Here is a 24,774-nt window from a genome sequence, read left to right on the forward strand (position 1 = left end):
CTGGACATATCACCCGACCCCGACCATTGGCGGGTTGCCTTGCATTACAATTATAAAGCCACACACTGCATCAATCACTGGGAACTGACCCAAAAAATCCTCACTAAATGGTACAGGACACCCTTTCAATTAGCTAGAATATTCCCTACGCATTCCCAATTATGCTGGAGAAATTGTGAGTCAACCGGAACAATCCTACACATTTTCTGGCAGTGTAAAAATCTAACTAGTTTCTGGAGAAAAATATTCACGGTCTTGGCCGAAATTACCGGCATATTACAGAAACCAAACCCAGCTCTGGCCATTCTCCATTTAGGTTTACATAACTACCCTTATCAATACCGGACGGTTGTGACGCATGTTTTAACCACAGCAAAACTGATAATTGCCAGGCACTGGAAAAATATCCTCTCTCCGAATCCCTCTGAGGTAATGGCTCAAGTGAATATTAACTATCATTACGAAAGGTTATTATCAATTAGAAATAATTCTTGCTTGACTTTTGACAAAAACTGGAATTGTTGGAAGGAATGGTATGGCCGTTGATGTCCCTAAAAACATATGGTCCACGTCATTACTAGGTAGTGGAAGCAAATGTTCGTTTAGGAAGTCAATTATTTGTTAATCATCTTATAGGCGATCTTCCAGCTGGAATGTATGTTTATTCAACCTCAAACGAGGGACCTCCTCTGGCGCAGTGTGATCCTAATTGGGGCGCTAGAGAGGTTCGGGCATGTCCCTTAGCCGTAAATTCCAGCTGGAGTGATCGCGGTACACTGTTCATTACAAACATCACATGTATGTTTCAATAATAATGTTCTCATTCGAGTTCAACATACTCTATTTTATTTCATTTTATTTTACTTTGAATGTTACAATGTATTATTCAAGTGATCCTGTACAACACTCTACTTGTAACTGTGAAATTTAATAAAAATTATATTTAAAAAAAAAAAAAAAAAAAAAAAAAAAAGTTTAACTTTTCTGGGGTGATGGATGAGATGGTTTCATGGACCATTTTCCAAAAAGGTTGAATATTCGGGCATGACCACCAGATATGTATTAACAAGCCCTCCTCACTATTACATCGCCAGCATCTGTTGGAGATCTGGGGGTAAAATTTGTGTAGGATGTTGGGTGTTCTATACCATCTTGTTAAAATCTTATACCCGCACTCCTGAGTAGCGACATTAAGTGAGCCTTTATGGGCGTACGTGAAAATGGTTTCCCAATTTTCTTTGGTAAACGATAGGTTGAGATCATTTTCCCATGCTAGGCAGGATATGGTGGAGAACTCTAAACCCTCTTCAAATAAGGAGTTGTACAGAGTTGAAATATTGTGTCTTTGTGGACTCGTTTCTGAGCATAAGATTTCTAGGGTCGTGTGGGTTTTGGACCTTAGACTTGCCATATCCGCTGTGGAGAGATAATGTTTGATTTGGAGATAAGTAAAGTGTGATATTAGTCCAGGGTCGTTGTCCTTATTTATTTCTTCAAAGGATAGAAATTTCCCATTCCTGAAGAAGTGTTTAGTTAGCACTGCTTTGTGGGGCCAGTTAATTAGGAAAGATTTTTGTTGGTTTCCTGGAGGGAAATCCGGGTTTTCTCTGAGAGGTGTTAGGGGACTGATCCAGGGGGTGGGGTCCCTTTTCCTAAATGTGTCATGAAATATTGCTAGCGTGGGGCCAATAAGGGGGTGAGATTTGATCTCTTTTGGGTGATACTTGGGGTTTATCCATGGAAGGTGGTTAATTACTAATTAATTAGTAAATTGGGCTTGTTCTAGTGACACCCAGTCCTTGATTGACTGGTGTATATTCCAAACAACTATACGTGTTAATATAGCCGCCTGGTGATACTTTCTTAAGTCAGGAAGGGCTATTCCGCCTTTATTTTTAGGGAGGATTCGTCTTGCGTATTTGATTCTAGGAGGTTTACTTCTCCATATAAAGGCGGAGCACGCCTTGCGGAAGGAGGCAAAAAAAGAAGAGGGTACTCTGATCGGGATCATTTGCATAGCGTAAAGGAATCTGGGCAGGATAGTCATCTTTATCAGTGAGGCCCTGCCAAACCATGAAATGTTGAGAGAGTTCCATCTTTTAAGGTCTTCCTGTGATTCTTTTAACAAGGGTGTAAAGTTAAGTTTGAAGAGGTCCTTAAGATTTTAGGGTATTTCTATCCCTAAGTAGGTAATGTGTTGTGTGGACCACGTAAATGGGAAGTTTTGCTTACATAAGTCAACATCTTTAGGGGGCAACGAGATATTTAGCGCAACAGATTTGGAGTGTTTAATTTTTAAGTTGGAAATTAGTTGGAAAGTTTCAAGTTCTCGGATTATATTGGGCAATGATACGTGGGGCTGTGATAGAAATAGTAGCATATCATCTGCGAAAGCAGCGACTTTATAAGAGTGATCTTGTATTTCAATGCCTTTTATATCTGGGTTGGATCTAAATTTGTTCAGGAGTGGTTCCAAAGTAAGAACAAATAGCAGCGGGGACAAGGGACACCCCTGTCTCGTGCCGTTTTTTAAGTTGAAGGCATTTGACAGGTGGCCATTTGTGCGGACTCGTGCAGTTGGATTTGAATACAATGCGGCAATGTACGCTCTCATCCGAGACATTATGCCGATATTTTTAAGTACTGCGTCGATGTAATCCCAGGCCACTCTGTCGAATGCCTTCTCTGCGTCAAGAGAAAGGAAGAAACCTTGTTTTTTTTTTTGGAAATTAGCCAATTATTTATGTTTAGAGCTTTAGTTGTATTGTCACGACCCTCTCTGCCGGGGATGAACCCAACTTGGTCTAAGGAGATTAGAGATGGAAGTAAGGGTAATAATCTGTTGGCCAGGATTTTAGCGTATATTTTAATATCCACGTTTATTAAAGAAATTGGGCGATAGTTTGTGACAAGGGTTGGGTCTTTTCCTTCCTTGAGAATGAGGCCGCGTACACACGGGCGGACTGTTCGCCCAACCTTGTCCGCTGAACAGTGTTTGGGCGGACAGTCCGCTCGTGTGTGGGGCTTCAGCGGACAGTTTCAGCGGACAGTTGGACGAACAAGGTCTTACGGAAATTCCGAAAAACTGTCCGCTGAAACAAGGTTTCAGCGGACTGTTCGCTCGTGTGTAGGCTTGTTCGGCCAACTAAGTCTCGCGCATGCTCAGAAAGGATTTCCACGTCGGAAGGTTGCATTGCAGTGTATTGGACGTCGAAATTTTCGATCCGTCGTGCGTGCCGAAACGTCATCGCGCACGGTTTCAGCAAACTGTTCGTCCGTCGTGTGTGGCCATGTCCGTCCATGCTAAGTTTGAGCGGACTGTTTGCCGAAACTGTTGGACGGACAAAGTTGGGCAAACAGTCCGCGCGTGTGTACGCGGCCTAACAGTTATGTGTGCTTCCAGGACTTGTTTTGGGGGGTTTTGTTCGGAATGCAATGACTGGAAAGTTTTCAAAAATTTGGGTTTTAGAATGTCGAGAAAGGTTTTGTAATATTGCAGGGGGAGACCATCTGGACCTGGGGCTTTGCCTATTTTCATATCCTTTAAGGCCCTGTCAAATTCTTCTCCATTAATGGGGGATTCGAGTTCCTGGGCTATACTTTTTGCTATTTTCGGGGGGCTATGGTTCTCAAGATAGTCTTGGATGAGTTTTGCTCTGGCCTCTGAATTAAAGGGATATTGGGGATTAGGAGGAATATTATATAATGATTGATAATACAATTCAAACTGGGTGGCTATCTCCTCATTCGAGGAATATGACACGCCTCGGTTGTCTTTTATTTGATGTATAGTGGAGGCGGCTTTCTTGCTTTGAACCGCTCTAGCTAGAAGTTTTCCACTTTTGTTACCTTGCTCGTAATATATTTTATGTCTCAGTATATATTGTCTTTTAGCTTTAAGGTTCAGTTCCTCAGTGAGTAGATCTCTTGCTTTTGTCAATTCCTCAAATGTGGAGGCAGCCACATTTTTTTTATGTTGGAGTTCAAGTTTGTGAATATGATCTATTAGGGATTTAATTCTAGCTTGTTTTTCCTTTTTGATTAGAGTCAGTGTTTTAATGAATTCGCCTCTAATGATGCTTTTATGTGCTTCCCATTGAATGATGCTAGATGTGTCTGTATTGTCATTACGAGTAAAATAGTCGATGAGTATGTCCTTAAAGTGAAGAATATCTATGGGGTCCTTTAGTATTGTGGTATTCAGTCTCCAGGTTTTAGTTGTAGTAATTTTTTCTGGGAAAGTCAGGGTTAATGTGATTGGATGGTGGTCAGATAAGGTCATAGGCTCTTTAGATGTGTTCGTCAGGAGTGGCAGATCTGTTTGTGTAATATAAAAGTAATCTATTCTAGAATACTTTTGGTGAATTGGTGAAAAATAGGTGAAATCTTTGGATTGAGGGTTGAGAGTTCTCCACGTATCGTGCAATGTCAGTGATTGCAGTTGTAATTTTATTTGTTTCAAGGCTCTGTAGGGAAGGCTCGAGGAGCCATTTGAGGTGTCAGCAATGGGGTTAAGGGGGATGTTAAAGTCGCCTCCTAGTATTAGAATACCTGAAGCGAAGTTCGTTAGTAAGTCCTTGACTTTACGAAAGAAGGTTACCTGTTTCGAGTTGGGAGCGTAGATATTGGCAATCGTGATCGGGTAGGAAGCCAATCTGCCCTTCAGGAAAACGTATCTCCCCTCCGGGTCAACCATTGTGTCATGTATCTGTAAGGGGGTATGTTTAGAAATAAGGATAGAAACCCCTTTCGTCTTCCCCTCCGGGTTTGTGGAGTGGAATACTGTGGGGAAACGTTTATCAGAGAATTTTGGAACATTGTTGGACTTGAAGTGAGTCTCTTGAATACAGACTATGTTTGCTTTGTGCTTATGAAAATCAGAAAGGAATTTGGATCTTTTGGTTGGAATGTTAAGACCTTTAGCGTTAATCGATAGAAGTTTAAGTGAAAGAGTTGTAGAGTTTGGGCCCTGAGACGGCATTTCGACAATCTGCAGTGAGTGTCAGATAAAATAAAAAAAAACAAAAAACAGGGGGGGGGGAAGAGGTGGGGAGGGGATTGAGGGGGGTATAGGTAGTACCTAAGATAGGTAAGGGGTATTCAAACCGGAGGACGGATTAGACCAGCTAAACCAACCTACAGTGGTGTGAAAAAGTGCTCATTTCCTGTTCCTTTGCATGTTTGTCACACTTAAGTGTTTCGGAACATCAAACCAATTTAAACAATAGTCAAGGACAACACAAGTAAACACAAAATGCAATTTGTAAATGAAGGTGTTTATTATTAAAGGTGAAAAAAAATCCAAACCATCATGGCCCTGTGTGAAAAAGTGATTGCCCCCTAAACCTAATAACTGGTTGGGCCACCCTTAGCAGCAACAACTGCAACCAAGCGTTTGCGATAACGTGCAATGAGGCTTTTACAGCATCCTGGAGGAATTTTGGCCCACTCATCTTTGCAGAATTGTCCTAATTCAGTTACATTAGAGGGTTTTCGAGCATGAACGGCCTTTTTAAGGTCATACCACAACATCTCAATAGGATTCAGGTCAGGACTTTGGCTAGGCCACTCCAAAGTCTTCATTTTGTTTTTCTTCAGCCATTCGGTGGTGGACTTGCTGGTGTGTTTAGGATCATTGTCCTGCTGCAGAACCCAAGTTCGTTTCAGCTTGAGTACACGAACAGATGGTCGGACATTCTCCTTCAGGATCTCTTGGTAGACAGCAGAATTCAAAGTTCCTTTTATCACGGTAAGTCTTCCAGGTCCTGAAGCAGCAAAACAGCCCCAGACCATCACACTACCACCACCATATTTTACTGTTGGTATAATGTTCTTTTTATGAAATGCAGTGTTCCTTCTACGCCAGATATACTTGGACACACACCTTCCAAAGAGTTCCACTTTTGTCTCATCGGTCCACAGAATGTTGTCCCAAAAGTCTTGGGGATCATCAAGATGTGTTGTGGAGAAATTGAGACGAGCTTTGATGTTCTTTTTGCTCAGCAGTGGTTTTCTCCTTGGAACTCTGCCATGCAGGCCATTTTTGCCCAGTCTTTTCCTGATGGTGGAGGCATGAACGCTGACCTTAACTGAGGCAAGTGAGGCCTGCAGTTCCTTGGACGTTGTTGTGGGGTCTTTTTGACCTCTTGGATGAGTCGTCGCTGCGCTCTTGGGGTAATTTTGGGCGGCCGGCCACTCCTGGGAAGGTTCACGACTGTTCCATGTCTTCGCCATTTGTGGATAATGGCTCTCACTGTGGTTCGCTGGATTCCCAAAGCTTTGGAAATGGCTTTATAACCCTTTCCAGACTGATAGATCTCAATTACTTTCTTTCTCAATTGTTCCTGAATTTCTTTGGGTCTCGGCATGATATGTAGCTTTTAAGGATCTTCTGGTGGACCTTACTGTGTCAAGCAGCTCCTATTTAAGTGATGCCTTGATTGTGAACAGGTGTGGCAATAATCAGGCCTGGGTGTGGCTAGAGAAATTGAACTCAGGTGTGGACAACCACAGTTATAGTATGTTTTAACAAGGGGGGCAATCACTTTTTCACACAGGGCCATGATGGTTTGGATTTTTTTTCACCTTTAATAATAAACACCTTAATTTACAAATTGCATTTTGTGTTTACTTGTGTTGTCCTTGACTATTGTTTAAATTGGTTTGATGTTCCGAAACACTTAAGTGTGACAAACATGCAAAGGAACAGGAAATGAGCAAGGGGGCAAACACTTTTTCACACCACTGTATATGTAAATGCCGGTGGGGTCAAGGAGCGAAACAAGGGTTCACTCCTTGTGCGGGTTTGAGGTCCAGTGGGGGACTAGCAATTAATTGTTATTTCAAGATATAAAGTTTTAAATATGTGGTGTTTGGATCCGGGATCCATGGAGCAATTGTGGGTATTATACATGCAGACAGGACAGGGTTTTAATGTCAGGAAGCAGTAGAGGGGGAAATAAAAAGGATCAGAGTATCGTCTTACGGGTATAGCCGGCTAGTGGTATCATTTTATAGCGCTGTAAACACGTGATGTGTAAAACAGTGACCTCCCGTGTAATGTGGGTATGTGTCTCTCCCAGTTTGAACCACTGAGAGAGAGACATTGAGAGCGTTTTGTCTAAGGTGTGTATTAGTGTGACCCAAAGATGATATCCTTACACCCTCAGGAGATTTGGCTATTGAGGTGCGATGTTTGTCATATTTGTTTGGAGACAAAATCAGCAGAGGAACATTCTTAATCCCTTTAACTTAAGCAAGGTCTAGAGAAATGCCGGAGCGCATTGATAATCCTGTCAGGCCACAAAAGAATCAACGCTAAAAGTGAGCCTTTAGCTATTAAAGTTTCCAATATTAGGGTCTAGGGGACTTCTCCCCAGATAAGAGATTGATTCTTTATGTCTTGGAAGACATGAATGTAGTGATTTTCTTGGAACCGAGAGCTGTGTGCCCTGACAGGATTCTCAACATGTGCAGTTAATTAACGACATGAGACAGTCTGAGGGCGTTTTTCTCCATATGGACAGCTCTTACCAAAGTGCTACCATAAACTATTACCGACCAGAAACATTAAGTTTGTGTATAGTGGAAGGACACAACAACAGTAGAGAAAACGTCAAAAGAAAGATAAGTAAAAAACCAGAACAAGAAGAAATTTTTAACGAAGCTGGTGGGGGGTGGAAACCCTCCCTAGTTTGCTTAGTATAAGTTAACCTTTAGTGAAATTAACTTGATTCACCTGCCTGCTAGCCAATAGAAACATTCTACATGTCCTATACCTATCAGTTAATAGCATGACATATCTTACAAAACAATATTGGGTTCAAACCGTTACCCTCTAATAACCAGTCAGCAAACGAACACAGGTGCGGTGAAGAGAAATATATGACTAATGTTTTAGAGTCCACCTGTGAAAAAAAAAAAAATACTTATGATGTGGAATAACTAGAACAGTCTTTCCCATGTGAGTATGCTTGGTATGGGTGCCTAGAGAGCTGTGCATTCGCAGATCCAAGCGCTTCCATAGATCTTTTATAGCGCCCTATTATGAGTAATATCTATAGTCTGGGTATCAAAAGAGAACAAATGTAACCCCATAAGGGGCTTACCTCTTGGGAACAAACTTTCTTACCCAATAAAGTTCAGGAGTGTTGTTGGTGCGTTTGGTGCGTTCACATGTTGATCAAGGGGCATTGGCTGGCAAGAATAGGCCAGCTTATGGGGGGATGGTGAATAAGGTAAAACTATGGTGGGGTGAGGAAGAAAAAAGTCCGAAGAGGATTGTGAGGATGATTTACTGTGAAAGTATCACTGAGTTTACCCTATAAGGATGCGTGTTTCGGTAATCTAGGTGTCCATTAAGTCTTGTCTGTCGACCCGGTCTCTTCTTCTGGGTGGGGAGATACCTGGACTTCCATGTTCAGCACCCCTTCCATGGTGGGGTGCAGACGGAGATCTCCGGCGGCGGTCTCTGTTTCTCTGTGTTCTGGGAGTCATGTTGTTTGCCACTTCTATCCAGGTGTCATGGATCTGGAAGGAATTGTACCACTCAGGCACTTCTGTTAAGGGAAGGTTGAGCGATTCACAGAATGATTGCAAATCGTCCGGAGTGCGCAGTAGAGCGGTATGGCCTCTCCATGTAGCAGACAGACAAAATGTGAATTTCCATCTGTAAGGAATCCCTCTGGTCGGGAGTTGGTCTAGCAGCGGGCGCAGGGCCCTACGTTGCTGTAAAGTGATGTTGGAGAGGTCTTGAAACAATTTGATTTCGTGACCATTAAAAAGCACTCTGTTCCTTTCCCTAGCTTTTTTAAGAATGGCTTCTTTCAAGGGAAAGTTTACCAAGCAACAAACAATGTCTCTCGGTGGGTCCGTGTCTCTTCCCCTTGGTCTGAGGGCGCGGTGAATTCGTTCAAAATCAATTGGAGAATCGGGGGGTCTCTCCAGCAAATCATTGAAAATGGCAGTTGCCGTTTGTATTACGGGGGTCTGGTCTGATGTCTCGGGGACCCCACGGATTCGGATGTTGTGGCGTCTTCCTCTATTATCGAGGTCCTCGATATGGCGTTGCATTTCTATTAGATGACATAGGTGGTTATCAGAGGATTTCTGTATTTGTCTCAAGGCATCAGAATGACGTGCTGCAGTTTGTTCTGCTGCTCCAACTCTCACTGCCATGTGCTGTATATCTGCCTTTAGGTCAGTGATGGCTGCTGATAGTGTAGCCTTAATGTCCAGGGCCACAGCTTGTAGGTCTGCCAGACTTAATGCTTGTGGGGCTGGGGGGGCTTGGGGGGATACAGCCTGAGGATCTGTGGGGATAAAATCTCTATTGAGGCCCTGAGGGCCGTTCGCGCCGGCCACCGCACCTCCGGAGGTGCCGAGCGGGGCGGGCGGCTTAGGCAAGGCCGCGGCTTTGAGGCCTTCTCCCTGCACCGGGCGAAACATCGCTGGGATGCTGATTTTTTTTAACACTATAATTGTTTATAGCAGTGCATTTTAGTGCTATAAGCAAACATTTTTACTGAATGAAAGCGTGTATTCACTGTGTATTGATGTGATTAGCTGTGATTTGCCACAGCTAATGACATGGTACAGATGGGCTGTGATTAGCCCTGTCTGTACCATCTGATCACTGTGATCAATCACAGCTAGCAACTCAATTGTACACAATAAATGGCATGCAACAAAGCCATTCATTGTTTCCATCTGTCATGTGATCTGCTGTGATTGGTCACAGCGATCACATGTACCAGGAGCAGGCTGGTACACTTATCAGTCATTTGCTGTGTCCAGTGGACATAGATACTGTAAAGTTAGTGTGCATTTTCACCCTAGAACAGGAAGTGTGCTACTGACAGAATCACCAGGTGAAAATAAAAGGTTAAAAGAAAACAAATGCAGCCACTACACCTAAGGACTAGTAAATTGCATTTTTTTTATTTATTTTTTTTAGTTCTTGGGTTTAGATAAACTGTAAGAATATCACAGTTTATTTGTGGCCATCTGAAATAGAAACAAAACATAAAAAAACATTCAGTAGCCTGTTTGGTTAGTGATTTACTTTTAATAAATGGATCAATCATTCCCTAGGACAGACTTTGGAGAAAATCACGTTCAAAGCATGAAAATGGGACGTGTTTTGGGGTGGACCTTAATCGGAATTTCAACATTAAATGGTGCAGTAAGTATAATCTTGAATATCTGTTATATATGTTCCACAGTGAAGTCTTTCTAATTTCCAGGTACCATATTGTCTTTATAATAAAAAGGAAGTAAACTCTTTTTTTTTTTTCTTCCCTGCAAAGTAAAGGCATAATGTGCTAATATGCATAGCATACTAGCGCATTATGTGAAACTTACCTGCAAATGAAGCCAGCGTCCTCCCCGCTGCAGGCTGCATTCATCTTTGGCCATCTTCCTTCCGGGGCTGTGGATTCCGGCTCTGTGACTGGCCGGAGCTGTGTGACATCACTCACTGCCGGTCACAGCACCCGCTTCTGAATAAACGGTGCGGGCGGACCTTCTTTCGGAGCGCATGCACCTATTACATCATCGGCACAGTATACAGTAAATATCTCTTAAACGGTGCACGTTTAAGAGATATTTACAGTACCTATAGGTAAGCCTTATTCTAGGCTTACCTATAGGTACAAAGTATATAACGGAAAATTTATATCAAGTACTTACCATAATTTTCCTTTCCTGATAAGCTCCATGGCAGCATGTGTGGGTTAGCCCCGCCTCCATAACTACCCAATAGGACCCATCTCCCATAAATCTTTGCTCTAGGCTGCTATCCGTGTTCCGTAACTAGCCTACTCCAGACATTTGGGAGGGAACCCCTGCTGCCATGGAGCCTATCAGGAAAGTAAAATTACGGTAAGTATTTGATATAAACTTTTCTTGACAGGCTCCATGGCAGTATACGTGTGGGAAATAACTCGCCGTGGAGAAGACGAGCCCCCACCTGACATGTTTGAGCGGGCCCAATCAAAAGTATTTAGTGGAATCCTGGTTGCCAGAGAAACCACTTTTTGTGTTTTTTTTTTTTAAAGGAAGATTGTCTGGACTTCCAGGATCTTGAAAACTCCTGGCAGGCCTATAGCTGCGCGCTTCCCTAGCGCGATCAGAATTTTGTCTCCTCTGAAATAAATGTTTCTGGTTCTGTAGAGGTCTGTCTTGAGGGAGGAAACTAGATTTCCCACCTGTGGCCTGGGTTATGGCACTATCGAGTTTATTGCCAAATAAAGATGTTCCATCAAAGGGAATACGGCACCAAGCCTGTTTTGACGCTGAATCCGCCAACCATGGATGGAGCCATAACGCACGGTGTGCTGAAACAGCCACCAACATAAGCCGGGACATCAGGCAGATGACATCAATAGAGGCCCCCCAAGAAAAGCAGCCGCAAGCCTGATTTCCTGGATAGGAGAATCTTTCGCTGTTTCACTGGAAATACCTCTTAGGCCGCGTACACACGGGCGGACTGTTCGCCCAACCTTGTCCGCTGAACAGTGTTTGGGCGGACAGTCCGCTCGTGTGTGGGCTTTCAGCGGACAGTTTCAGCGGACAGTTGGACGGACAAAGTCTTTCGGAAATTCCGAAAAACTGTCCGCTGAAACTGTGTTTGAGCGAACAGTCCGCCCGTGTGTGGGCCTGTCCGCTGTACTTTCGAAATGAGCGGACTGTTCCCGCTCGGAAAGTCCGCCCATTTCGAGCGCGTGTACAGGTAGGCGGGGCCCGCGAAGGAGACGTCGCGGGCTCCGCCGCATGGAATGGGCTTAAAGGGGAACCCCAACGCCGAAAAAAATCGGCGTGGGGGTTCCCCCAAAGTCCACAACAGACCCTTGTCCGAGCACGCTACCCGGCCGGCCAGGAAAGGGGTGCGAGCGAGCGCGCCCCCCCTCCTGAGCCGTACCAGGCCGCGTGCCCTCAACATGGGGGGGTGCCTTGGGGAAGGGGGGGCCGCGCGGCCCCCCCACCCCAAAGCACCTTGTCCCCATGTTGATGAGGACAAGGGCCTCTTCCCGACAACCCTGGCCGTTGGTTGTCGGGGTCTGCGGGCGGGGGGCTTATCGGAATCCGGGAGCCCCCTTTAAGAAGGGGGCCCCCGGATACCGGCCCCCCACCCTATGTGAATGAGTATGGGGTACAATGTACCCCTACCCATTCACCTGTGAAATAAAGTACAAAAAAAAACACAACACAGGGGAAAAAATATTTTATTGCACAGCTCCGGGGGTCTTCCGTCTTCGGGGGTCTTCTCGCCGGACTCCTCCGCTATGTGTGTGTAGCTCTTTTACTAGCGGAGGAGTCCGGCTTTCTTCCTCCCCGCCGCCGGCCTCTTCTCCCGACTTCGGGGGTCTTGTCCCCCTCTTCGGTTCTTCTGCCGGGCCACCGCGCCTTCTTGTAGCTCTTTTACAGGCGGTGGCCCGGTCTTCTGTCGCCGCTGCCTTCCGTTCTTCTGTCGCCGCCTTCGGTTCTTCTGCCGGGCCACCGCGCCTTCTTGTAGCTCTTTTACAGGCGGTGGCCCGGTCTTCTGTCGCCGCTGTCGTCGCCGCCGCCGCCGCCTTCCGTTCTTGTTCTTCTTCTTCTTCTTGTTCTTCTGCTTCTTCTCCTGGAGATGTTGACTCGACGAGCTCTCCGGCCGGAATGCCAGAGCCGCGCTGTGCGGTCACTTATATAGTGACAATGGGGCGGTGTCACATGGTATATGTCACATGGGTTGGTCACATGGTGACCCCGCCCCCTTACGATGTCATAGTCCCCATGTGACATCAACCCATGTGACCAACCCATGTGACATATACCATGTGACACCGCCCCATTGTCACTATATAAGTGACCGCACAGCGCGGCTCTGGCATTCCGGCCGGAGAGCTCGTCGAGTCAACATCTCCAGGAGAAGAAGCAGAAGAACAAGAAGAAGAACAAGAACGGAAGGCGGCGGCGGCGGCGACGACAGCGGCGACAGAGGCGACAGAAGACCGGGCCACCGCCTGTAAAAGAGCTACAAGAAGGCGCGGTGGCCCGGCAGAAGAACCGAAGGCGGCGACAGAAGAACGGAAGGCAGCGGCGACAGAAGACCGGGCCATCGCCTGTAAAAGAGCTACAAGAAGGCGCGGTGGCCCGGCAGAAGAACCGAAGAGGGGGACAAGACCCCCGAAGTCGGGAGAAGAGGCCGGCGGCGGGGAGGAAGAAAGCCGGACTCCTCCGCTAGTAAAAGAGCTACACACACATAGCGGAGGAGTCCGGCGAGAAGACCCCCGAAGACGGAAGACCCCCGGAGCTGTGCAATAAAATATTTTTTCCCCTGTGTTGTGTTTTTTTTTGTACTTTATTTCACAGGTGAATGGGTAGGGGTACATTGTACCCCATACTCATTCACATAGGGTGGGGGGCCGGTATCCGGGGGCCCCCTTCTTAAAGGGGGCTCCCGGATTCCGATAAGCCCCCCGCCCGCAGACCCCGACAACCAACGGCCAGGGTTGTCGGGAAGAGGCCCTTGTCCTCATCAACATGGGGACAAGGTGCTTTGGGGTGGGGGGGCCGCGCGGCCCCCCCTTCCCCAAGGCAACCCCCATGTTGAGGGCACGCGGCCTGGTACGGCTCAGGAGGTGGGGGCGCGCTCGCTCGCCCCCCTTTCCTGGCCGGCCGGGTAGCGTGCTCGGACAAGGGTCTGGTGTGGACTTTGGGGGAACCCCCACGCCGATTTTTTTCGGCGTTGGGGTTCCCCTTTAAGCCCATTCCAGGCGGCGGAGCCCGCGACGTCTCCTTCGCGGGCCCCGCCTACCTGTACACGCACTCGAAATGGGCGGATTTGCCTCCGCCTTACGTGGGCGAGTCCGTTCATTTCAAAAGTTGAGCGGACTGTTTGGCAAACAGTTCGTTGAAACAGTCCGCTCGTGTGTGGGCAAGTCCGCTCATGCAAATTTTGAGCGGACTGTTTGCCGAAACTGTTTGACGAACAAGGTTGGGCAAACAGTCCGCGCGTGTGTACGCGGCCTTAGGAATTCATCAATATTGTCAGCCCAGGATTGTATGGCCTTGGAAACTGCCACTATCGCCAGTACTGGCTTGCATGCCATTCCAGATGTCAGATAAATCCTTTTTAAATCCGAATCGATCCGTCTTTCCAAAGGAACATTAAAAGATACAGTGTCTTCTAAGGGAAGAGTTACGTATCTTACTAACTGCATCCACCAACGGAGCTGACTCAAAGTGTTTTACTTCCTCTTCCTTGAAAGGATACAGTTTGAAGATTTTTGACTGCATGGAATTCTTCTTGTCCATCTTGCTCAATTAATCAGAAATGATGTCACCCAATTCAGAAAGAAAAGGAAAATATTGTCGCTCCTTATTGAGCTGCTTGAAAATTTTTCTCTGCTTTGAGGGGGAAGTAACAGGGTCTTCCGACTTCAGAGCCTCTCTCACTGCCTTGACCAATGAAGTAACCCATATTCAAATCCTATTCCTGGATCTTCCAGATCCAGTTCGCTGTCCGAGACAGGAGCAGAGTGGCGACTTGGTTGGGAGAATTCCCATGTTTCTTGCAACAAACCTTCTCCCACTGGTGGGCATAAAGGGTCTGAGGGGGAATCACAGAGCTGTTGAGCTTCTCTTTCCTGTAGAGACTCCTTCACAACCCATCTCACCATAGATTCTAAACGCTGGTCTGCACCATCCCTCTCATCTGCAGCCTTAGAGAAGCAGTGATCACAGAGAGATTTATCTGTTGGAACAGGCATCCTACACCCCCAGCATGACTTTTCTGGCCTCTTACTAGAGTGGGAAAAAGGGGGACGAGGAACATATTTACTGCGCTGTTCAGATCTCGAAGACGACCTATGATGGCTAGACCTTGAGGAGGATTGTCGGTGGTGTGATTTTGATAATCCACTACATCTACGAGAACTATGCTGTGGATCAGACGTAGAAGGGCTGTGAAACAGAAATAGACAGAAAAGAATAGATAGAAGTCAACTAGTATCCTATGCTCAACTCTCTCCTAGAAAATAGTCAGAAATCAGGCTATGGACCTACCTGCTACAAGCAGGCTGGCTACTAGGGGGCAGTGAGGAATCCATAATGTCACACACAATAAGAAACTGCAGAGATAAACACAACCCCCATGAGCAGACTGCCAAAAAGAAACCAATCTCTAGCCATAGAGTTTGTCCCTACCTTATCCACCACTATAATAGCCCCAGAAAGTCGCCGTATCACCCATGATCATTCCCAGGGCTCTGTAGGTTTCCTACAGCATTTAAAAGTGGCGCGCTGTGATGTCATCGATTGCGTGCCGCTCACGCGTATGCGCAAAACCAAGTCTTGCTTATGCATTGGGTCCGCGCATGCACAGAACGCATCGCGATATCCGGAAATAGGAGAGAGCGGCTGCTGGAACACAGAAGCACCAGCATCCAGCACAGACACCAGCGAACTACAATACAGGAGAAAACAAGGTACATAACAACACAAAAACACTGCTGCCATGAATTTATAAGGACTCACCACTCCACCAACAATCACCTGGCCGAGAAATTTGACACACACACACCAGACCCCCTGGCAGATAATGGCCACCTATAACAATAGGCAAACAGTCCGTGCGCACTTAGATGAGCAGAATCTATTCCTTCAGCACTACTCTGCAATACACTCCATACCCTGCTTAACAGTCAGGGCCTATCAGAGGAACATAGCTTGTCACTTGGCTGACTTTGATCATAGCTAAGGTATTATCAGGTAGGAGAACCACCTCGTCCTTCGGAGGAGGACAAAAAAGGAACACGGATCGCAGCCTAGAGCAAAGATTTATGGGAGAGGGGTCCTATTGGGTAGTTATGGAGGCGGGGCTAACCCACACGTATACTGCCATGGAGCCTGTCAGGAAAGCAAGTTTTACAACCTCTTTAACCACTTGCCGACCGCCTCACGCCGATGTACGTCGGCAGAATGGCACAGGCAGGCATAATCACATACATGTACGTGATTTGCCTCCCGCGGGTCGGGGGCCCGATCGGGCCCCCGCCCGGTGCCTGCGGCGGTCGGTTTTCGTTCGGGAGCGATCCCGGACGAGGGGACGGCCATTCATTCATGGCCACCCCCTCGCGATCGCTCCCGACGAATGGAAATCCCCGGTGACATCACTTCCTCTCCTGTAATGTAAACACAGGAGAGGAAGTGATGTATTCTCTCCTCCGTGTCGGTATTTTTCGTTCCGACACGGAGGAGAGCGGATCAGTGAGTTGCACCAACACATCCCACACACAGTAGAACATGCCAGGCACACTCACACCCCCCCTTTACCCCCCGATCACCCCCCCAATTACCCCTGCCCCCCAGTCACAGTGACACCAATGTCATTTTTTTTTTTGCATTGGTGTCATTTGTGACTGTAATAACTGTTAGGGCAGTTAGGGTTAGCCCCCTTTAGTTCTAATGTACCCCCCTAACCCCCCCAATAAAGGTTTAACCCCGTGATCACCCCCCGTCGCCAGTGTCACTAAGGCTGGGTTCACATTGCAGCGGTTTATGAGAACGAATGTGATTCGCACCGCACTGCAGTGCAAATCACATCCGATCTCTGTGCGATTCGAGTTCAGCCATTCGCCGCACCCGCCGCACCCGCCACACCCGCCGCACCCGCCGCAAATTCGCACGGGACCCTTTTTTTGGCCCGCAGCAGAATCGGATCGCATGGGTGTTCACACCATGCGATCCGAGTTTGCAGATCGCACTGCGATATGCGAACTGATCTGGGGGTGTCAGTAACATTTCACTGACACTCCCAGCAGTTCGCATAGGGCAGTGTGAACTGCCGCCGGGAGGCATGCGATGCGGGAACCCGCCGCGGATTCGCGGCGTTTCCGCATCGCTCCAGTGTGAACCCAGCCTAATAAGCGATCATTTTTCTGATCGCCGTATTAGTGTCACAGGTGACGCTAGTTAGGCAGGTAGGTATTTAGGTTCGCCGCAGCTTTTTATAGCGCTAGGGACCCCCATATACTACCGCATAAAGCCCCCTGATTGCCCCCTAGTTAACCCTTTCACCAGTGATCACCATATAACTGTTACAGGTGACGCTGGTTGGTTAGTTATTTTTTTATAGTTTCAGGGCACCCGCCATTTATTACCTAATAAAGGTTTAACCCCCTGATCACCCGGCAGGTGTCATTTGTGACTAATAACTGTTAGGGCAGTTAGGGTTAGCCCCCTTTAGTTCTAAGGTACCCCCCTAACCCCCCCAATAAAGGTTTAACCCCGTGATCACCCCCCGTCGCCAGTGTCACTAAGGCTGGGTTCACATTGCAGCGGTTTATGAGAACGGATGTGATTCGCACCGCACTGCAGTGCAAATCACATCCGATCTCTGTGCGATTCGAGTTCAGCTATACAGATAGTATGGCTGAATTCGTGTCGCACCCGCCGCACCCGCCGCAAACTCGCACGGGACCCTTTTTTTGGTCCGCAGCAGAATCGGATCGCATGGGTGTTCACACCATGCGATCCAAGTTTGCAGATCGCACTGCGATATGCGAACTGATCTGGGGGTGTCATTAACATTTCACTGACACTCCCAGCAGTTCGCATAGGGCAGTGTGAACTGCCGCCGGGAGGCATGCGATGCGGGAACCCGCCGCGCATTCGTGGCGTTCCCGCATCGCTCCAGTGTGAACCCAGCCTAATAAGCGATCGTTTTTCTGATCGCTGTATTAGTGTCACAGGTGACGCTAGTTAGGCAGGTAGGTATTTAGGTTCGCCGCAGCTTTTTATAGCGCCAGGGACCCCCATATACTACCGCATAAAGCCCCCTGATTGCCCCCTAGTTAACCCTTTCACCAGTGATCACCATATAACTGTTACAGGTGACGCTGGTTGGTTAGTTATTTTTTTATAGTTTCAGGGCACCCGCCATTTATTACCTAGTCTCACTAGTGTACCCCTAAATTTAGGGGTGTCTACTTTCTAAAATGGGGTCATTTGGGGGGGGGGGTTTGTGCCATCTTGGCATTTTATGGCCTTCAAAACTGTAACGCCCTTAGAAAGCCTGAAGGCGGTGCTTGGTTTTTGGGGCCCCGTACGCGGCTAGGCTCCCAAAAAGTCCCACATATGTGGTATCCCCGTACTCAGGAGAAGCAGCAGAATTTATTTTGGGGTGTCATTTCACATATGCCCATGGCATGCGTGAGCAATATATCATTTAGTGACAACTTTGTGAAAAAAAAAAAAAGTTTGTAATTTTCCCGCAACTTGTGGCAAAATATAAAATATTCCATGGACTCAACATGCCTCTCAGCAAATAGCTTGGGGTGTCTACTTTCTAAAATGGGGTCATTTGTGGGGGTTTTGTGCCATCTTGGCATTTTATGGCCTTCAAAACTGTAATAGGTAGTGAGAAGTGAACTCAAAAAATTACGCCCTTAGAAAGCCTGAAGGCGGTGCTTGGTTTTCGGGGCCCCGTACGCGGCTAGGCTCCCAAAAAGTCCCACATATGTGGTATCCCCGTACTCAGGAGAAGCAGCAGAATTTATTTTGGGGTGTCATTTCACATATGCCCATGGCATGCATGAGCAATATATCATTTAGTGACAACTTTGTGAAAAAAAAAAAAAAAAAAAAAAAGTTTGTAATTTTCCCGCAACTTGTGGCAAAATATAAAATATTCCATGGACTCAACATGCCTCTCAGCAAATAGCTTGGGGTGTCTACTTTCTAAAATGGGGTCATTTGTGGGGGTTTTGTGCCATCTTGGCATTTTATGGCCTTCAAAACTGTAATAGGTAGTGAGAAGTGAACTCAAAAAATTACGCCCTTAGAAAGCCTGAAGGCGGTGCTTGGTTTTCGGGGCCCCGTACGCGGCTAGGCTCCCAAAAAGTCCCACATATGTGGTATCCCCGTACTCAGGAGAAGCAGCAGAATTTATTTTGGGGTGTCATTTCACATATGCCCATGGCATGCATGAGCAATATATCATTTAGTGACAACTTTGTGAAAAAAAAAAAAAAAAAAAAAAAGTTTGTAATTTTCCCGCAACTTGTGGCAAAATATAAAATATTCCATGGACTCAACATGCCTCTCAGCAAATAGCTTGGGGTGTCTACTTTCTAAAATGGGGTCATTTGTGGGGGTTTTGTGCCATCTTGGCATTTTATGGCCTTCAAAACTGTAATAGGTAGTGAGGCGTGAAATCAAAAATTTACGCCCTTAGAAAGCCTGAAGGCGGTGCTTGGTTTTCGGGGCCCTGTACGCGGCTAGGCTCCCAAAAAGTCCCACATATGTGGTATCCCCGTACTCAGGAGAAGCAGCAGAATTTATTTTGGGGTGTCATTTCACATACGCCCATAGCATGTGTGAGCAATATATCATTTAGTGACAACTTTGTGTAAAAAAAAAAAAAAAAATTTTTTTTTTGTCATTATTCAATCGCTTGAGGCAAAAAAATAAAATATTCAATGGGCTCAACATGCCTCTTATCAATTTCCTTAGGGGGTCTACTTTCCAAAATGGGGTCATTTGGGGGGGTTTTGTACTGCCCTGTCATTTTAGCACCTCAAGAAATGAGATAGGCAGTCGTAAACTAAAAGCTGCGTAAATTCCAGAAAACGTACCTTAGTTTGTAGATGTGACAACTTTTGCGCAAACCAATAAATATACAATTATTGACTTTTTTTTTACCAAAGACATGTGGCTGAATACATTTTGGCCTAAATGTATGACTAAAATTGAGTTTATTGGATTTTTCTAATAACAAAAAGTAGAAAATATCATTTTTTTTCAAAATTTGCGGTCTTTTTACGTTTATATCGCAAAAAATAAAAATCGCAGAGGCAATCAAATACCATCAAAAGAAAGCTCTATTTGTGGGAAGAAAAGGACGCAAATTTTGTTTGGGTACAACATTGCATGACCGCGCAATTACCAGTTAAAGCAGCGCAGTGCCAAATTGTAAAAAGACCTCTGGTCATTTACCAGCAAAATGGTCCGGTCTGAAAGTGGTTAAGTAATCTGTACCACTTTACAACTGTTGAGTGGTACAGATTACTTAATATAAATAGTTATTTTAAGACCAGGACTTGGAGATCAGCACATTAGTTGGCATGGTGCCAGAAATTTGGAATGGAAGGCTTGGACTTTTTAGGCATAACCCAATAGGTAGTAATTATGTTAAAAAGTTTATTAATACATTTAGAAAAAATACATTAAAATTATCCACATTAGAAAAATCAGTACAAAAGAGTTATACAATTCATACTGTACAAAGCCACTGGAAAAACATAAAAACTTGGAAGCGAAGAACAAACATTCCATGATCATAATTAGATCCAGAAGTAGGGCTGAGTAGCAGAGTTGACTGAATAGCATATCCTAGGCTCTACAATGTTGACCGCCTTGCGCTTCTTCAGTAACATCAAAAGAAAGACTAACTAAATGGGAGAACAAACAATGAAATTAAACAAACTAGATATACAGAGTGTAAAAAATATATACAGTATAATGTTATAGCATGTTGAATGTTAATGGCGTTCTGTTTTTCGAAAATCCCCCATACTAACCGAGGGGTCAACTGAAGTATACAACGTATATAACATGGTACCCATAGTAATTGCTAGCTTGTCATAACCAGGAATATAATTATAAAGTACATTAGTTAGTATGGTGTCTGTAGCATTGTTATACATTACATGAACTCCCCTTGTACACATATCCTTGTCCTTTCCTTGTCTGGTTGTTACATTGATCCATCATTTTCAATATTGAGTCACTGGCCTAGAATAGGTCTACATATGGAGTTTTGGCTCAAAACATACTTTTTCCAGGTCAGGAATTAAAAAGTACTAGCAATAGCCAGGCATCTAGTGTTTTCAAAAGTAGGTTAGCAGTGGTAGCCTCTATTTTTTCCGTGCAGCTTTTACAGGTTCACAGGTCTTTAGTGCATGTACGTTAAGCCTTGAGTTAATGTGTAGCACTCTAAGGCAGCCAATTCATTTTAAATGCACCCCAGCACACCGAAAACTGAACTTGACCCTTTTTTACTGATGCAGTGCACCACAACGTAAAGTAGTTAATGCCATTGCAGTGCACTAATGTGTGCATGCTGTGGCACCATGCAGTGTGGCAACGCAAAGGTGTAAAGCCAGCTTTAAGCTTATGAATCAGTGTGGAGATCTCAGGTCACTGCATCAAACTGTGTGACATTTGGGGTAAAAAATCGAAAGTATTTTTCTAAAAGCCCCAAATACTCACCTAAATCCTTGGTCCTGGGTCTTTATCCTTTTCCCTGCAGAAGATAAGAGTCCTTTTTCTGATGTCCACATCAATGCCTGGGTGACGTGGACATTTTTTTTTTGGCTGTACAGAGGTGGGGTTCTCTCATGATCCAAAAGACTGCATCACTGTGATGATGTTTTGAAGAGGTGACCAGTAAGCTCAGGCATGGACTGTAGCGCCGGCTCTCCAAAAACAGAAAAGCCATTGGCGAAGGACACAGAAAGCAGATTTAGGTGAGTAAAAAATGCTTAAAAGGGTATTACCCTCCCCACTTGCTTTATGCCTGGCATTGTTCCACAATATTCTGGTTTGACAGGATATATGCAATTAAAGCGGTAGTAAACCCGCAATTTATTTTATTTTTTTTAAACCTGCAAAGCAAAAGGCATAATGAGCTAGTATGCACCGCATACTAGCTCATTATGAAATACTTACCTTAGAACGAGGCCCCGACATCTGGCCCGATCCACGCCGAGGGAGCTGACATGCTCCCTCTGCGTTTCTTCCGGGTATCGCGGCTCCGGCGCTGTGAGTGGCCGGAGCCGTGATATCGTCACTCCCGCGCATGCGCGCGGGAGATTTCATTCCGGCCGGTCAGCCACTGCCGGATTTTCAGGCCGAGAATCCCCTTGTGCGCATGCGCCGCAGCAGTCAGCGGCGCATACCGAGGGGAATATCTCCTAAACCGTATAGGTTTAGGAGATATTTTTTTTACCTACAGGTAAGCCTTATTATAGGCTTTCCTGTAGGTAAAAGTTAAAAATTTGAGTATACAACCACTTTAAGATATCATGCTTCTACAAAATTCTTTCCTACGTCAAGGTCCTTCTAGTCACAATGCCTAGTCCCATCTTGAAATTCATATGACCCTCAATGTAAGCCAATAAATACCTAGCAACATCTTGTAAACTTTCTTGAGGACTAAGCATTCACAACCTGAGCAAATCCTTATGCCGCGTACACGACCGGACTTTCCGGCAGACTAGGTCCGATGGTCTTCCCGACAGACTTTCAGCGGAGTTCCGACGGACCTTCCAAACGAACGGTCTTGCCCACACATGAATGGACTAAGTCCCTTCGAAATTCCGTTCATTTTGAACGTGATGACATAAGACAGGACTAAAAAGGGAAGTTCAATAGCCAGTAGCCAATAGCTTCCCTTGCGTCGAACCTTGTCTGCTGGAAAGTTTGGTCGTGTGTACGTGGCAATAAACACACCAGCTCGGTATACTGAAACACCCTTTTTACCTCTCTAATACAGAAAGTCTATGAAAAAATACACCAGTACAATGTTGTTGTTTTGGAAGTTGGAATGCGGTTGGTGTGTGCAGGAAGAGGACACAGAAACAATGTTACACAGTACAGGCATTGCAAATTATATTCCTACTGCCTCCAGTGGACCTTGTTAGCTGCCTGTTGAAATCTAAAAGGGGATTACGCACAACTCAGATTAAAGTAAATCACTTGAATATTTTGATTTAAGTACAATTGCAGCATTTTCTGGATACCAATATTAGCTCCCTGAATGCTTTAACTTGTTGCCTGGAATTGTATATTAATTTCACTCTGGTGTTTGCAGATCTTGGATCATCCAAAAATTGCTCGGACAACTCTTATTGCGGAAGTTCACCTGTATCTGAACCAGAGACTAAAGCAGTGGTGGATTTCGTGGAGGAGAGAAAATCAGACATTATATGCTTCCTGACAATGCACTCATACAGTCAATACATCCTGACTGCTTATGGCTACACCAGAGACCTACCAAAAAGCTATAATGAAACGGCAAGTCGTATTTTTCTAAATCTTATTTGTCATTTTTGTAGGCATGGAATCATAGTAGTCGGATAAGTATTTATAGGCATGCTTTAAACTTGAAAACTGAGACTTTGTCTTGTTATTTTATAGACGTGACAGTGCTTGCATCATGGCTTTGTCTTTGTAGTAAATACTGTAAAAGTGACAAGGACTCTCTTTTGGAAATATATCATGTTTACAGCTGCTTTTTATATTTAAAACATAATATTCTAATTACATTTTCAGTGCTTTTTATTTGCATTATATGCGTTATTGTGATAACCTACCCATCCCACATATAAGCTTGTTGGGACCTCCCATGCCAAAACCATGGGCATTAATCTGGGGTTGGACCCCTTGTGGCTGTAATTATATATCTTCCTCTCATTTGGGAAAGGTTTTAACAAGATGCTGGAGTGTTTTTATGGAAATGTGTGGCCATACAGCCAAAAGAGCATTAGAAGATAGAGAAGAAGATAGAGTTCATTTTTGACATCTGAACTCCTCCCATAGGTTAGGGCTCTGTGCAGGTCATTTGAGTTCTTCCACATCAAACTCATCAATCCATGTCTTTATGCACTTGAATTGGTGCTCAGGGGTAGTCATGCTGAAACAGAAAAACTGTTTACCACAAGGCTGTGGCACAATTGTCTAAAAAGTTTTCATATGCTGTACAACATGCAACTTTACTGGAAACACCTAAACCTAATTGGAGGAGTGTTCACATTGGTTTGATGGTCTGGTCACCACAACATTTCCAGCATATAGTGTATTTTAATTTGTACCTATATTATCAAGAGAACTACTCTATTAAATGTACAGAGTAAGGCTGGGTTCACATTGCAGCACGGAGCCACTCACTGCAGGGGCCTGGTGCGTCTCTGTTCACCGTTTCATGTCCGAATTCAGTCAGAATTTTTGGCTGAATTCGGACCTGAAACGGACCAGAAGACGCACGGGACTCCTATGCAATTCACTCCAGAGTTGCTCCAGAGATATGTGAACCGGCTCCATAGAGAGCCGATTACGATCTCCTGACATGCAAATTGGATGTGGGGAAAAATTGCATCCAATTCGCAATAGTGTGAACCCAGCCTAAAAGTGAAGTCTGTGTGCAGCATATGACATATACAGTACTTTTTTTTAGGAATTGGTATCCATAATTTTTTGCAAACAAATTCATTGCAATATAAGAAATGGTTGCATTAGTGTTCACACTATTATTTTTAAAAGAAGTTATGGTGTGCAATTATAATTCATCTCTCATAGACAATAAAAAATAAGTAATCTGCTTAGTACATTGCCTGAGTGCGCTGCCATCCAATTCATCCTGCATAGTGATGTAGCACTTGGCACAAAAAATAAAAATAAAATCATTCCCTTTTCTCTGTAGGAAAAGGACTAGGCAGTATTTGGTTGCAAACCAGATTCTCTATTGTGATGCAAAATATCTGCATGCAATGAACAAGTCTGTCACTGGGAAGTTTACCTTATTGCTTTGCTGCATCTTAACCACTTTCTTACTGGGCACTTAAACCCCCCTCCTGCCCAGACCAATTTTCAGCTTTCAGCGCTGATGCACTTTGAATCACAATTGCGCGGTCATACAACACTGTACCCAAATGAAATTTTTATCATTTTTTTCCCACAAATAGAGCTTTCTTTTGGTGGAATTTAATTACAGCTGGGAGTTTTATTTTTTGC

The 24,774-nt window shown here is 45.1% G+C and overlaps 1 protein-coding gene across 2 annotated transcripts in view; it reads left to right on the plus strand.

Moving 5' to 3' along the window:
- Positions 1-24,774, plus strand: part of CPO (carboxypeptidase O) — a 200,785-nt gene that overhangs the window by 169,677 nt on the left and 6,334 nt on the right. For both annotated transcript variants that reach the window (XM_077448499.1, XM_077448498.1), the window contains exons 9-10: positions 10,093-10,183; positions 22,856-23,058. In XM_077448499.1, the coding sequence (XP_077304625.1) occupies positions 10,093-10,183; positions 22,856-23,058 (294 nt within the window). The remainder of the gene's footprint in view (positions 1-10,092; positions 10,184-22,855; positions 23,059-24,774) is intronic.

The sequence above is a fragment of the Lithobates pipiens genome, unplaced genomic scaffold (genome assembly GCF_037356315.1).
Source record: "Lithobates pipiens isolate NorthernLeopardFrog02 unplaced genomic scaffold, aLitPip1_a1.2 Scaffold_22, whole genome shotgun sequence".
NCBI lineage: Eukaryota > Metazoa > Chordata > Amphibia > Anura > Ranidae > Lithobates > Lithobates pipiens.